Consider the following 16408-nt stretch of genomic DNA (forward strand, 5'->3'; position numbering starts at 1 on the left):
CCATTAAAGGCTGCTTTCATGGCATGGATGGATTGCAGATGAAGTGATAGGTTTGTCATAATGGTGTAAGAGGGGATGGGGGGGGGGTGTTTTGGAGGGGTCGGTATCTATAGGTTTTATGGGGGAGGAGGACAGGTTGTGTTAAATGGGGGGAGCAGCTTGAAATATGGTCGAGGGTTATTAGGCTGATTGAAGTGACCTGATTCTCTCGCTGCAGCTGATGCCCAGGGTTTCAACACTCTGTGTGTGTATTGTATGTCTCTCAAACTACAAGTTGGGTGCTTGTGATCATGCTTGTATGTATGCATGTGTATATTTGCATGCACGACTGTACATGTGCGTGGGAGGCGCGAGGGCTTCCCATCTGTGTGGAATGAGGTGTTATATTCCCAATGGGATTCCACAAAGAGAGACAGAAAAAGAGGAGAGGGGGGGTTGGATTTTAAAAGATGGAAAGGAAGAGGACGGCCGCAACAAAACTCTTTTTGAAGTATAAATATAAAAATTTCTCCCCTGCACTGAGGATGTGACTGTGTTCGTTTTTTTTTTTTTCACAGAACGCTGAACAACAACAACATCAGCAGCATCCCTGTCTCCAGCTTCAACCACATGCCCAAGCTACGAACCTTGTAAGTCACACGGATGCACCCACCACAGTCAGGGTTCCCACAGTCATGGAAAAAGTCATGGAGTTTCAAAATCTAATTTTCCAGGCCTGGAAAAGTCATGTAATTAGTTAAATACTTCAAAGTTTGGGAATTTTGTTGTGTGTAATAAAATTAATTGTGACAGTAATCTCCCATGGATGATATTCCATGTAATAAAACTGCTTTTTTTTCTGTAGCTTCTGACATAACTTTTTGCATCTTTTTGCATCTTTTATGTATATATATATATATATATATATATATATATATATATATACATAAAACTTGTGTAGATGCAAAAAGTTAAAAAAGCAGTTTTATTACATAGAATATCATCCAATATCATCCTATAATTTTTTTTCCAAATGTTCTGTTGCATTCTGTCACTCTCCTGTTTAGCTTGACAATGCATAAGAAAATGGTTCATCTGATGGTTGTAAAAATGTTGAAAAATGTGTTGTTTTTAACAACAGTCTGATCTTAAACCTACAAAAGTAATTTGCTGCCTTGTTTGTATCAACTCAGTAATGGAAATGTTATTATGCGTCCCTGAAAAGTCATGGAAGGTTTTAAAATTTTGTCCTTAAAAATGTGTGGGAAGCCTACACAATGCTTTCTACCTCCCTGGAGGTAAACTAAAACTATATTTCACATGCATTCAGGCAGAGTAGAGAAAGTGCTGAAGTCTCATATGATCTCAATGGGAGTAGATAGCGCCTGTCATTCCAGGCAGTGTTGGGGGGCGGCCATAACCACAGAGCACCACAGAGGGGTCTGTAGCAATGCCAGGGGCCATTATCCCCTCCAACACACACACAACAACAACTGGCCCAGATAAACGAAAATAACCCCAGCAGCCTATTGTGTATTGTGCATTGTATGTGATTACTAAATGTGAAATTATGTACAAATTAAAACAATTATGCCTGCTGAAACTCTTGGAGCCGTGACTCCGCTACTCTTGCGGTGGCTTTCTGGGCTTCCTCACTCCCAGTGGGGTTATATTAAATAGCTTTTCTGTTTGTGTGTGCACTATGTGTCTGCGCACAGTTAGCATACGTGCTCAAGAAGTCCACCGCACCACAGCAAGAGTTATTCTGGACAGGCTCAGCATTCCAGGAATGCCGTGTTTGGAGTATTGGGTTTAGAAAAGTCCTCTTTAGTGTTCTTCCTTTTTTCCAATGTGCCATTTACAATCATCCATGTAGCGTATCATTTAGTGTGTTTCGCCACAGGGAGTGGATGTGATGAGTTCTCGGAAAGAATAGACACTTTTTATGCTATTTGTGTCCTCAGCTGGTGTTTTTTTAGATTGCTAAGAAGCCAGAGAAGATCTTTTAATGCATTCAATTTGGAGCTGCACAATAAATTTAAACTTTATTGAAATTCCAGTATGGACTAGTGCAATTTCAAAATCACAGGAAACCACAATATTTGTTAAAGGCAAAATATGTGTCAAAATACTGTTTAGAATAAAGTATTGTGGTGCTGCAAAGATGTCCCAGCCTTCTGCGGACTTTTAAACAACCTTTTTTTTTATATAGATCCTTGCATAAAATGAGAATAATGATACTAAAATGATCCCTCCTTGCAATTTGCAATTATATATTTTCTAATTGTTTCTCTCTTTTTACAGCCGTCTCCACTCCAACAATCTGAACTGTGACTGTCACCTGGCCTGGTTGGCCCAGTGGCTCAGACAGAGGCCTACAATTGGTCTATTCACCCAGTGCACTGGCCCTTCTGAGCTCAGAGGACTCAATGTGGCAGAGGTACAGAAACACGAATTCAGCTGCTCAGGTAAGACTCATGCAGTAACTTGTAACACTAAACTTTTGAAGAGTGACACCACAAGAACGTTGAATTTCAAATTGTTTATATAGTCGTGTTCAGAGAATAGGAAAAGCTAGTTTTACAACATTTCAAAAAAGGATGTAAGGACAGTCTTTTTAGTGGCCACTTTGATCAAATCATTCATGCCAAAAAAATCCCCTGTCCTCCCTAGTAGATATTCTCCTCCCTCCAGTCCCACTGTGTTTTTGTGTCAGTGTATTCACCTGGCTGCCACCTGACAGCTCCTCTGCCCTCAGGCAACCTCGCGGCTCTCCTCTGGCCCTTTCATGTGTCTCCAGCTTTCAGGAGCTGGCAAGAAAATGCCACGACACATTTATAAAACACACATCTGGAGCAAAGACTGCCCTCACTGACAGTGGTAGCCCTCTCTTCAGTCGTCATTATTCATGGCCTCTCACCTCCTCGCATGGGGATTATTTGGCTTTTAACTCGCTGTTTCTCTCTTGCCGTGTGTGTGTGAGAAAGAGCATGTGTGATGGGGTTATCATATCAGGACAATGGAAAAACAGCATGAGAACCTCCACTCCCCACAAGGCCATCTCACTCTCAGCACCAGCTGCGAGGAGTGTTTGTGTCTAGGTTTGTGTGTGTTTGTGGGTTTGTCCCCCTCTTTCTCTCTCTCTCTCCATGGGTTGTGATTTTTACGCAGCCATACGGCGTGACAGCACAGATCATTAACTATTCATCGCCCAGGGAAAGAGAGTCAAAGCGTGGGAGTGTAACGATTCCAGATAGAAAAGGGGAGCTGTGGGTGTCAGGGAAACTTTGGGTTTTGAGAGGACGCAGATACAGAAAGTTGAGGTTTTGCATGATGGGGAGCTAGTCTGATTGGTTCTCTGTTAGTCAAAATAGATGATCGTTCATGCTTTTTTGGGCTGGACAAACAACAAGATGAATGCAAAATCTTTGCTTTGTATTTATGCCTCATTGTGCATAAATACACAGGCGTGCAGTCGTACAAACACATACTCCCTGTTTCTTCTTGAGTGACCAGAAGTTGAACTCCCAGTGAAGGACTCATTAGGGACTGGCTTGCTGGCACACACATACAAACACATATACTTGTGTACGTGGTTTGTGCTGTGACCAGGCCAGGCCACCTGCGGGGGATTTGGGGCGGGGTGGCGCCCTGTTGGAAGAAAGGAAGAGGAAAAAAGAGAGAGGCGTGTTGTTGTTGTGAGAGGCAGAAGGAAAATGGGGTACAGTGTGTTAGAAGTTCTAGCAAAATATGATGAAATTCTGCAACGCTGTCGGCATCATGACTCACCGACTATCACTCCCAGTGTTCGCCTGGAGAGCGTCACGATATTGTAAATTTTTGTCAGTAATGAGCAGAGTAACACATTTACTGCTTCACTTCAAGGAATAATATATTTTTCCAGGCAGTTGTTCCTCATCAATCTAAAAAATCACATGAAAGTTGAACCAAAACTTAAATCTAGGGCTCATTATTTCCTTTTTTTTTTTTTTTTTTTACAGTGTATTGATACTTAATGATTGAAAAATAGAAAAAGCAGACAAAGTAATACAAAATCTGTGTGATAATTTGATTTTTAAAAATAACATTTGCAGAACAAACACTTTTACTTTTATATTTAAATTACTTAGAGGAGCTCTGGTGCATGGCCAGCAGCTCATTTGTGTTTTCTCTCCATCATCCGTCAATTTCTTTATTCATTTTTTAAATTATTACCAATAACAAAGACGCAAATGAGCTCTCATCCAGAAGAATAACAAAGGCACAGTTTGTACGACATGAGGCCTTCTCTTACATCAAAGACATTTGAAAGATAATAACAAGATGTGAACAACAATAATACTGAATATCAATAATTAAGTTGTAAATTCTGAGCTTTTCTCACCACAAAATGATCCTGTTTACTTAAAGTCTGGGCGAAAATCGATATGTCTTTGAGAAAGTCAGTAAAGATGAAGGCCACTGCCAATCCATTTTCCTCCTAATTACTCATAATCCTCAGACTCTAGTTTGGATTTGAGCGGCTTCAGTTTGTCTGATTGCTTTCTGCTGTGATTTTATTGAGCAAAACATTTACACGTAAACCCTCTTGATCATTTACCGGAGAGGTAACTAAAAGTCAGAAGCTGCTTGTGCCAATTTTAGGTTATATGACATAAAATGAATGACTATTGCACTAAATTACTGCTCCTAGGCAATAATAAATGAAGTAAAAATATTGTGTTTGAAAGGAGCAATGAGTAATGAATTGCTCGAGGGGTGGAATAAAATACAACTCCTGTAGTGGGGGAAGAAATTAGTGTATAAGGGGGAAAAAGGGGGGAGAGAACTCGTGAACTCAAGTGTTGTGCTAAAAGGGAATTTAAGGGAAAGAGACAAATGGGAAGAAGCCAGTGATAACATTTTGAAATGGTGAGAGAAATGAGGTGGAGTGAGGTTAACTGCATAGACTTGCGAGCAAATGGACAGGAGGTAATGGGTTGCAGTGACAGTCATTGGCAGTGATACGGGAGTGGAGAGGCTGAAAATGAGGATGCTAAAAGGAGTAAGGGAGCAGAAAGAGCAGCGGGAGGAGGGGAGAGTGACAGAAAGGTGGAAGCAAATAAAACGAGGGAAATGGGACGGGGATAGAGTGGTGGAGACAGCGGATGGGGAGGAGATAATGGGGAAAACAGGAGGAACAGGGGACGGGCGTACATCAAACAGCTCCACCTCAAGTATACCTGTCAGAGAGCTGTCATTGTTAAGGCCGCTCCAGCTGTGCTCTGCACTCTCCCTGATCCCAGGCCTGTCAAATATGCCATGTTAGATCAGAAGGGAGTTCTTCCCTGCCCTACACCTGATCCCAGATCTGTCAAAGCTCTGCCATCCCAGATCACACGGCCTCAGATCACGTGGGTAGAGCGACTGCACGAGTGTTAATTCACACTCTTGATGCTATTTGTTGTGTTTACCTGATTCCCAGATCTGTCAAAGCATCCCGTCCCTTTGGGTAATGGATAATGATTGGCTGGATACATGAAGCCTGACCTTAAACATTCTTTATTGGTCCAAGAGCTGTTATTTCGTTGTAAAACATAATGTTTGGCAGAAATTTTTCTTTCTGTTTTAGGGAGTGAAAGTTTGAGCACTGTGCTTTCTCTGCCACTGACTTCCACCATCACTCATTCTGTCTTCCTCTCCCTGAATCTCTCTCCCCACTTCTCTCTCTCTCTCTCGCCAACATTTTCCACACAAGCTGAGCGATAGATAGGAGGGTAATCAAATATTCATGGTTTGAAACTCGGATTAGTAATGCTGTGTAAATGAGGCCATTTAAAAGTCTGTTTTATTCATTTTATCTGGGTTAGGCTTACATACACACATCTTGCACACACACACACACACACACACACACACACACACACACACACAAACACACACACACACACACACACACACACACACACACACACACACACACACACCACACATACCAAACATGCCATACTGGCAATGCAGGCGCCCGCTCTTCACCATATCGTTGACAGTGCCGCAGCTATTTGAACAGGTATCTAGAGACAGCGTGATGGGTTGTGTGCTCTGTATGCAAATTGAAAAGTTGTTTTAGAACAAATGTAAGTGAGGAGGAGGGGGTTGTAAAGCTGAATGTGCAGAATGGCATCACTTCCACCCAGAGAACGCAGACTCAGGAGGAAAATTTGTGGAGAGATCAATGGATGTTATTGGGAGGCCTTCAATCGCCGCCCCAACTCTATTATTCATGTCTTTCTTCTCCTCTCAATATACTGTGGCGCTCCTTTGATAGATAACCTAGTTTCTTGCCCATTGATTCTCAAGGATGTACGTCTTTACAATAAAGTCAAGAGTAGGATGTTTCATTTTTCTTTCTCAATGTCAAAACATCCCTGGGAATGTGCGTTCATTTGCAATTCGGTATATAGAGCACAAAGGGTTGATAACATGAACAGCAGCGGAAGAGTTTGAGCTCTGTAGGAGTGCAGGAGCCGCTCCGTGTCAGAGCACAAATCCTCCGGCAAACAATCTCACCCTGTAATCCTGCTTAGAGTCGTGCTGCTCTCATTGAAACCAAGCAAATCCACCTGTGCTCACACACCTGTAGCAGCTGCATATCCCTCTGCTTCCTCTGCTCATTATATTTTCCTCCTCATGTTTTTTTTTTCTCTTCTGATTTTTTTCTTCAGGTCACCAGGAGTCTTCCAGCCTTCAGCCGTGCAGCCTCGGTGGAGGCTCCTGCCCCGCCATGTGTACCTGCAGTAACAACATTGTGGACTGTAGAGGGAAAGGTCTCACCGCCATCCCAGCCAACCTGCCCGACACCATGGCTGAGATGTAAGCACAATATCTTGTTTGCCCCAGTTAGAAAAGTTATTTAAATCCACCTCTCTGTCCGGGTACGGTACGATATCAGACCTGTGCCTGTTGCTCACCACAATTTACACGGCTGTCATATTCCAGGTGGCACAGAAGAAAGAGCCAGCAGACAAAGCAATAAAACTATTAATTTCATGAATATGTTTGTTTTCGAACAAACAGCAACCTGGCCGGGAAGTCATTTTGAAAAGATAGGATTCTTCTTCTTTTTCGGCCCTTTCTTCTCAATTATTACCATCACCTGTGATTCTACCAGCATTTTGTCTGTTTTACCCAAAACTCATAAATAATTATTTTTTATTTCACTTTCCAATAAGATAATTTGAGATTAAAATTGCAGATATATTCTGATTGTAGATCTGATTTCGGATTGGGTAAAAGATTACCCTCAGAACTGTATAACTGTTTGAATCTGTCATATTTAGGAAGTTTAGACTCTTAAGAGATAGGAAAATGCAGGGTTTTAACAGGGCTGAGATGGTTTAGCCATGCATGTTTTATGTACATTTGCTCTCCTAGCTTGCTTTTCTCACATGCATCACCTGACAGGGAGACATCCATCCATTTCCTGTCCACTGAGAGACACATGCAGACTCAGAGCAGACTCAAGACTGAGGCTGAATGCTCTTATCGGCTCAGATGGCTGTGAACCGCATGCGAGCGCTTTGCTAACATCCCTCCCTCAGTTTATCAGCCCTCCAACATCTGTCTGGGCATTAACTGTTTACGGCCCGCATGCTATCAGCCTACCGTAATTCCGGGGAATGCACAGCTAGACTTTTCAAGGTAGTGCTTTTACTCTCTTTATCAGGGGGTTTATGCCCCCGGCAGAAGTCTGCATGAAATGGTAGAGCACAGCCATGATTTATGCACGGTGAGAAAAAGGGAGGATGAAGGGAGAAAGCCAGCGGTCGCATTGCATGTTCTTCCAAGGAGCATGTGTGTAGTTAGGAGGACACAGCAAGTTTCTAGGTCTCCTCCTCCCCATGGGGTCTGTTTATAAATACCCAGTTATATGGAAGTCACAGATCCCATGTTCCCCAACAACCCTGACCCATTTCTGGTACAGTGGTGTGCTCAATTTCCTAATTTTGACATGCGGCCCACACTTCTATGTGTTCTTGTCTAATTGAATGACCACCCAAGAAATACTGAGATATTTAAAATCATTTAAAGTCTGTGTAGTGACTTTTGAGATGCAAATAAGTCAGCTTCTCAGTTCTCAGTTCTTGTCATGTTTTATGGTATGTAGACCTCATCGGCATGCCCTCCAGTTGTAAAGTTCCACAAGTGGAGTATCTCGTAGAAACTGATGTGATCTATGAGCCCAATAACCAGCGAGCAGCACTAATGGGAGAACAGGGAGATGCCTGAAAGATAGCTCTACCATGCACAGGTTTTATAGACAGTAGAATCTCTCTGCACAGCAGATGAGTAAAGACATTTTTAAAGTCTCCCTGCCCTTCACATCTAATTGGTGCTTAACCACGTCTCGCTAATAAACTCTACTATGTTCTGATTCATCGTTTACAAGACCAGGGTGAAACACTGGATTAAGTATATCACGTGCATTCCTTCTGTCCTGCCCATCAGAGCCTTACCTTACAGGTTATATTCCCACATCGCTCTTTTCTTCACTCTTTCTCCTCCTCTCTTGATATTTTTTCCTCCTCCACATTTCTCTCTGTCTTTCCTGACTTGCCAAAGCACCACAGGCAGGTTCGAGGAGGCAGTGAAGGAATAAAAAGGGAGGGGGGCAAGGGGGGAGACTCCGCTCAGTAATTTGGTGCAGCAGGTTTGATCTGTGCTTGAAGTTCATTATAAAATCAGTTTCAATTACAGCAAGGCGGGCTGCTGGGTATCAAGGCCAGCCTAATGCCTTGTTAATGAGGCACTCGGAAACTCACATACACACACAAACACACACATGCTGCTCTCATTATGTACAAATCGGAGAACTGCAACCTCTCTGCCCTGCTCTCCCCTAATGAATGCCAGTGTTGTGTTTATGGCTGTGGGGATGTGAGCTGGTTTCTGTACTCCTCTCTTGTGAGACCAGGCCCAGTTAGCCTAAACACTACCACAACAGATTATTATGCACCATAGTCTCTGTCTGCAGTGACTGAACTCTGCCATAAAAATCCCCCCTCGCCTTTCATCCGCTGCTGCGGTCCTGCCATCCATTTCTGACTCACGCACGCACTGCGTGAATACCCAAAGGCGTAATGTGTTTCCCCTTAATGAAAACCATGCTCAGACCCTAATGAAAAGGATGAGGACCATTGATTGGGCTGACACAAACACCAGCTCACAGACACACACAGGCAGGCACACATACAAATGTTCTGCTCGACAAATTGGATTGGAACCATTGATTGTCCGTCTGAAGGCGACTCTGAGAGATTGTTTCTTTTTTCTCTGCCGATTGGACAAAGCAGCTCCTTTGTTGATTGGAGGGATTAAGTCGCCTACAAATATCGATCTGCGAGTAGCGACGACGCAAGGCTAAAAAGTTGTCAGACGGCATTGTGTGCCCTTGTCTGGCTCTGAGGGTTTTGTGATGTGCTGACGCACACCGGAGCACCACAGCATGTAGACGCTGAAACACATGCAAACAGCATGTAGAGTGCCAGACTGGTTTGGACCAGTCAGACAGACTGGTTGATGAGAGAAGGCGCTAAAGCCACTTGGCCCAGCACTCTGCCGCATGGTGAGGGCAGAGGAACCACAGCGCTGTCACTCTGCTGTAAATCCACGGACACATTGGGACAGGCAGACAAAAACAGACAGAGAGAGCATGCACACCGCAGGAATCTGTGGTCTGGAATCACTGCGATCCTAAGAATGTCAATTACGCTCCTATATCGCTCCATAAATGTAGGCCACTGCTTTAAAGGGGAAAGATTCTTGATTGAAAAAATTGGAAACTCAAAGCTGTTAAGTGGCTGTGGCGAATGTCTAACAAAACATTACCCCCCATGAACAGACATAAACATCGCAATGCAGGAGGCATAAGAGGCATGTAATAAATCTGACATGTCACTCATAGAATAATTAAATCATGTGGTAATGGTGCCGAGCCAAGAAATAACATACTTAAGAAAATGATCCATCAACAATGTTCTGTTTGCCAAGCAAATTTTTAGTCCCCCTCCACTCAAAAATGTGTTTTTGTCATGTTTATGTCCCGGAAAATGACTAACTGTAAAGTTCTTCACTCAAGATGTCTGTGCATTTTCCGAAAATTTGAGATTCAAACATGTGCTGCACAAACAGGATTAGGTACGTCACAACTCTGAACTGAATCCTCCAGTGCAGAGCGAACTTGCCAGAGGGTGAAATCACTGTAACATCGTAGCAGACATTATTGTATGTTTCACAACCACTGACAGTTACAAGCTAACATTACTTATAATGGAGAAAATAGACCAAACTCCAAATCCAGCCCAGCACCAGCAAGAAATATTGCCATTTTACTCTCTTTTTTTTCTGGTTACGAAGCAATGTGATTGTAAAAGCCACATAGGATTTAAACTGGGAGACTGGTGTTTACTTGCCATTGTTTGACACTTGGTGTCTTTGTGTCCAATTATGGAATAAGTGTTCTTTAAGCCTAACCCTGTTCTTTTTACCTAACTTTTTGGTGCATAACCTTGACCAAAGTGTTTTCTTTAAAGTGTTTAAAACAGCGATTGTCATGTCTTTATTGTGACAACTGGTTTGCAGAAATTATCGCTGCAGATCACAATCAAGGCCACAGAGCTCCACCACCGGCTCACACTGCTGTTGCACCACTCAACCTAGTGCAAGCAGTGGTGGGTGGGGCAGAGGTCAGATTCTGAATTTTTGATAAGGGAAAAGGAGTAAATGTGCTTTCTGCCACTTTCAGGGTTTCATTTATTCATTTTTTATGTGGGGAAACCACATTAAACAAATTATCAATCATAGCAGAGTATTTTTACATACTTTAAAAAAATTCTCTTGTGGCAACAAATATTATTTTAATAGATTTAGATTTCCGTCGTAGCCTCTGGACTACCACACCTCGCACAGGCCCGTGCCTCCTGTTCTGCAGCCAGTTTCCTCTGCTGGGAGGCAGCCTGGTAGGACAACCAGACAGGCACACAGCTGGCTCCCTCCGGGCCCTGCTAAGCCTTGTTAAGGACAGTTTTAAAAGCTGTGAAGTGACCTGCAGATAAACAGCCCTCTGCCAGATACACCAGGGAATCAGTCTGGGACTGAGCTGGGTCCTAAGTAGCAGCCTGAAACACACACAGACATGCATGCCCACACTAATGGGGTTTAGTGATGTCTGGTTCCTCAGGACCATCTGAGACTGATTAGAGTTTGTGGTAACTGTTCTGTACTAAATGACCACTTGTATGTTTGTCTGTTTGCTCATTTCACTCTTTGACAGTTTTTTTATGGTGCAATTTTGTCAGACATTTTTCTTGTCAACGTTTTGCTTCAGCGGCTCTTAGGCTCACAGGAAAAAGTAAACTAAAAGAAGTCATATTTCACCACGCTGCAAAGGTTTCAGTGGACACTTTGCAGACACCCAGAGGATAAAGACAAATTTCACAAGAACAAGTGAGATCATTATTGATTTCAGGATCTCTTATGAGAACATAAGTGCTGGAGACTGTAAATGTTATACCAAGAAGAAATATTACTTCTAGTCGACGGCCTTAACACCCTCACACAAACTGAGATGGAGCCTTTTCCCCTCCAGTCCCTTTCCACAGCACTTTAGTATTCAGACTGTTTATTGGTTCTAAGGATGTTATGACTCCAACATGCCTGGACCTATTACAGCTGGGAAATAGATCTCCGCTAATATAATCAGGCCAATCACCAAGGGTCAGAGGTAACAGAGGATTACTCAACTAAGTTACCATGGAGAAGTCTATTGTTTGGTTAACTGATGGTATCTCCTCTTCTGTCTTTTCTTCTGTTCTTCTCTTTTCTCCAGACGTCTGGAGCAGAATGGGATTAAGTCTGTTCCTCCTGGAGCCTTCTCTCCCTACAAGAAACTGCGTAGGATGTAAGTACAGCAGTACACTCACCTCAGGGCTAAATAATACAGATGAGAACAAGAAGTTGAGGGCTGGAAAAAGAAGCGACAATTGGCATTCCACTCCTAAGGAGCATGAAGTATTTATTTTGTCTGCGCTTTAAGAACATATTCTTGTTCTCAGACTTGGGGTGGCATGGAAAGCAAGCACTAAGATGCTACATGAGCATAATAACAGCTCTCATTTTTCTTCGCTGTGCACTGGTATTCCCCTGGCTAGTGTTATGTCCAGTCTGTGTGTGCGCGCGTGTGTGTGTGTGTGTGTGTGTGTGTGTGTGTGTTGTGCCTGCGTGGGCAAACTGTAAACTGCGGCTGGGATGATGATGAGGAGACGGCGAGTGTGCTGGAATGGAGGGCTGAGGCTTAGCTGTCTCTGGGAGTGAACAGCGACAGGCTGGTAGTTGAGCGGTTTTTCACCCGGTGAGCCAGCTGTCCGGTCACCCAGCCAGCACACACCAGTCGGCCAAACCCATAACTCCAACACCACCAGGCCTGACCGACATAGCAGCCGGGAGACGGAGGAAACGGAAGGTCAGGGAGTTTCTCTGCCCTTCTTAAAGGATTCCTCACTGTTTTATCATCCGACTCCAGGGACAGTTTGAAGTTCACATGAGGTGAATACAGAGCAGCTGACAGATTGAAGCAACTGCTATCTCATTCCCAAATCTCAAGAGGAATTAATTATTATAGTTCATAAAAATACTTTTTTTTTTCATTACTAAATGTTGACAAAAGCCATGTGGACTCAAATAGGTCAAGTGGTTTCAGTGTTAGAACCAAAACCTTAAACCAGGGGTACTTTGCCTGGGGGGCCACTTTTGCAAAATAACGCCAGGGCCAGGATCCAGTTATAGACTAACATGATAATATTTATCAGATAAAAAAATATACATCAAAAGGCCCATAACTCATATCAACTGACTTATTAACTTTACTAAATGAACTTGGCAGAAGGATTGACACTACTAGAGGCCTATATGACAGATAAATCAGATGTTTTACTGCATTTAATAACTGCAACTGCATTTTAGTTGTGGATGCTTTGATTACATTAGAAATAGTTTATACAACATTAACCATGGAACTTTACCCATCATGCAATCACTAAAATGTTGGAGTGATTCATATGGATCCTTCCATGACACAAGCTCTGTTTTTATGCTTTTTTGAATGCACCGTGGCACACTATTTACAATCAAAGTACATTAAAAAAATCCAGATGTGAATCAATTTATATTCATTGTGAATTACAAAAATGTCACCAGGCCCGATTTTGCCCATGGGCCATAAGTTGAGTCAGTGTGTGCAAGAAATGTGACAAAATCTAAAATTTAGTCAAAAATGTTGTTACAAAGTATTGTCACTTATTATTTGATATGATACAAAAAGATAGGGTTTCCATACATAATATTTACAAACCAGATTTATTGGCTATTGTATAAGTTTAACAAATAAAAAAAAATAACAAAATGTTTCCAAAATGAATGTCCTTTTTTTCTATATGTACAAAAACTATGAAGGGGATATAACTTCACATATAGTGAAGATACAGTGAAACCACAAAAGTGTTTTAAAGAGTTTAAATTGCAGTGAGAATGTGTTGTTCTCTTCCATCTGGTCATCCAAACAGACATGACCTGCTACTGTTGCTGCTGATTCTGCATTTAGCAACAACAATGCATGTCCGCATGTCTGTGTTGACCCTCGGTGCCTCTGTTGATTCAGCTGGCTGTGTGCCCTCGCTGGCCCGGCCTGTCCAACACTCTCAGTGTGTGCAGACAGCATCGATACATCATGATGAAAATGTTCACTCTCCTGGGTCAACCTCTGCAGATGTTCATCGTGTGTAATACTTACAGTAGTGGTAGGTTTTCCTTGTGTAGAATGGATGGAAAATAGTTCAATATTTGATTGTAAGGCAACATTAGGTATGCTGAGGTTATATATAGGCGTTTGTGTATGTGTGTATTTGTTTGTTTATTTGTGGAGGTATGTGTGCAATGCCTCTCCTGACCCTGTGTGTCCTCCTCCACCACTTAATGTCAGCCACACACATTCTCTTTCACCTTGTCCCAGTATGGATGACCCACACATGAACTGCACCTCAAGACAGAGATGCAGTAACAGCCCTCACACACCGTCACATACACAAACACACCATAGTCTGAGTTTACAGACGCACACTAGTGCAGATGTTGGCTCATTCGCCGCATTTTCATTTCCAGGAAACCTCAGTCGTTTGCAAGAAGACAAATGGGCACTTATTTAACTGTTACCCCCAAATGAGAAAATATCCCTCTCCTTCACCACATGATGATTTTCCTTCAAAGGTATCCAGTCGACTGGAGTTCAGTCCACATACTCCATTAACTCTCTCTCTCCATCTGTCTTTCTCACTTTCTGTCCCACTGTTCCTCATTTACTGTTGCATTTACTTACACACACACAGACACATAAACACATAGACACACAGGCTTAGTGGTTATCCTGTGGGGAGAGGCCTGTGGATCCTATTAACAACTGCTCTGTTCAGAGGCAGTCTACTGTATTTCGCTTTGGATTTCAGCCCTGCACCCCATTTTTACTCACACACACTCACCATGATACAACACAGGGCCGCTTGATAGGCCACAAATAATGCAAGTAAATGTTTTGATTGGCTACGAGGGTCTAGCTCGCTCCATTTCATCAAATCCCTCGTAGGGACGCACCATCAAATATGGGAAAGAGCTGGAACTCATCTTCATCCAGCTCACACTACATTTGCTTCCTCTTCACTTGCCAGCGACAAGCAGGGCCCTTACACTCGCTTCCTGTAAAAGAGTGACACCCAGGTGACACTGGGGTCAAACCTCCCATCGGAATCTTTCCCAAAACCTCAATTTCCTTCTCTAATTCTCTGGTCATCTTCTTCCACACAGTGACCTAAGCAACAACCAAATCTCAGAGATCGCTCCTGATGCCTTCCAGGGCCTGCGCTCCCTCAACTCCCTGTAAGTGGCCCCTGAGCCGACTTTGTGCATGTGTGTGTGCGTAAATATCCATCCAGTTGTCATTTCCCGTGTCTTAAGCAAGTGTGTGTTGTGATTTCTCAGCGTGCTGTATGGAAATAAGATCACCGACCTGCCCAAGGGGGTGTTTGACGGCCTCTACGCCCTGCAACTGCTGTAAGCGGAACACACACGCTCTGCTGATACTCTGCAGACATGTACTGAATATCAGGCATCCTTTACTCCCACTCAGTAAAGGAGTCATAACCTTCAAATAAACTTTGTACCTGTGCATAGTTTTCTAGATGGAATGCATAATGAATGAATACATAAAGAAACTCTGACAAGCTGCTTCCCTCCCTCTTTCCTTCTTCCCTCCTTCTTTATTCCACCTTCCCTCAGGTTGCTGAATGCCAATAAGATTCACTGCGTTCGTGCCAACGCCTTCCAGGACCTGCAGAATCTCTCGCTGCTGTCTCTCTACGACAACAAGATCCAAACCCTCGCCAAGGGCACCTTCACTTCGCTACGAGCCATACAAACCCTGTAAGTCAAACACACATAAACATTCTGCTCTACACGCTCTGACACATACTGAGCCGTCACCATAAAACATGAGCCAACACAGGGGTTGTTTACTCGCAGGTCTGTGTAATAACACAGGAATGGAACCGTGAGGTAGAGAGGAGAGTAAATCTATCATCTCCACAAACACGCGGACACACACAGCTTCTGCGGCCAGATCGAGATCAAAAAACATCACCACACCCACTCTTTCCACCAGCGTTACCCAGACAGCACCAATTCACTCGAAATGAATGTCCCTTTTTTTCCCCTGTTCCGATAAACAAGGCAAACCACATGCTGTTATCAATACAGACCCCACACCGTGTTGCCTTCCATGTCTGAAACACGCCGCATGACTTTGTCATCCATACATACAAACACAAGACGTACAAGACACCTGTTGATGATGGATGGGGCTGCCCCTTGGCTCGCCACACACACACAAACATCTAGAGACTTGGTTTAAGGGTCTCAGTCTAAAAAAAGCTTCCTGTTTTGCTGCATTCTGGAGAAGGGGTAAAAATACATGTAGAGCATTCCCACATTCTGGTCATCCAAATTGACTACATAATTTGGATGGCATCACACACTCTTTAAACTGAAGTAGAGCTGGGTGGTTTCATTCAATATGTCATGATCAATAAGCATATTTTGCGATATATGCTTAGTTTCCCGTTAAAGCAAGCTCAGGAACGGCCCTACAATAAATCCTACCCTCATAAAGTTATAATGTTTTACAGATGGTGATTTAATTTTATGGTCATTTTGGATGCTGTAGTTTGTAATGAATTGTGTTGCTTTGTACGGAGAGGTGTTTTTAATCTTTTGTCAACCCCATTTATAGAGCAAATATTAGAAACATCTGTATAACACAAAAGAGTGTTGCAGGGACGTATTGTTGTAC

The 16408-nt window shown here is 43.0% G+C and overlaps 1 protein-coding gene across 3 annotated transcripts in view; it reads left to right on the forward strand.

Annotated features, from left to right (window-relative positions):
- Positions 1–16408, forward strand: part of slit1a (slit homolog 1a (Drosophila)) — a 98235-nt gene that overhangs the window by 57219 nt on the left and 24608 nt on the right. For all 3 annotated transcript variants that reach the window (XM_059359214.1, XM_059359215.1, XM_059359216.1), the window contains exons 7-13: positions 558–629; positions 2284–2447; positions 6684–6831; positions 11846–11917; positions 14869–14940; positions 15043–15114; positions 15340–15483. In XM_059359214.1, coding sequence (XP_059215197.1) covers positions 558–629; positions 2284–2447; positions 6684–6831; positions 11846–11917; positions 14869–14940; positions 15043–15114; positions 15340–15483 — 744 coding nt within the window. The remainder of the gene's footprint in view (positions 1–557; positions 630–2283; positions 2448–6683; positions 6832–11845; positions 11918–14868; positions 14941–15042; positions 15115–15339; positions 15484–16408) is intronic.

The sequence above is a fragment of the Centropristis striata genome, chromosome 20 (genome assembly GCF_030273125.1).
Source record: "Centropristis striata isolate RG_2023a ecotype Rhode Island chromosome 20, C.striata_1.0, whole genome shotgun sequence".
In the NCBI taxonomy this organism is placed as follows: Eukaryota; Metazoa; Chordata; class Actinopteri; order Perciformes; family Serranidae; genus Centropristis; species Centropristis striata.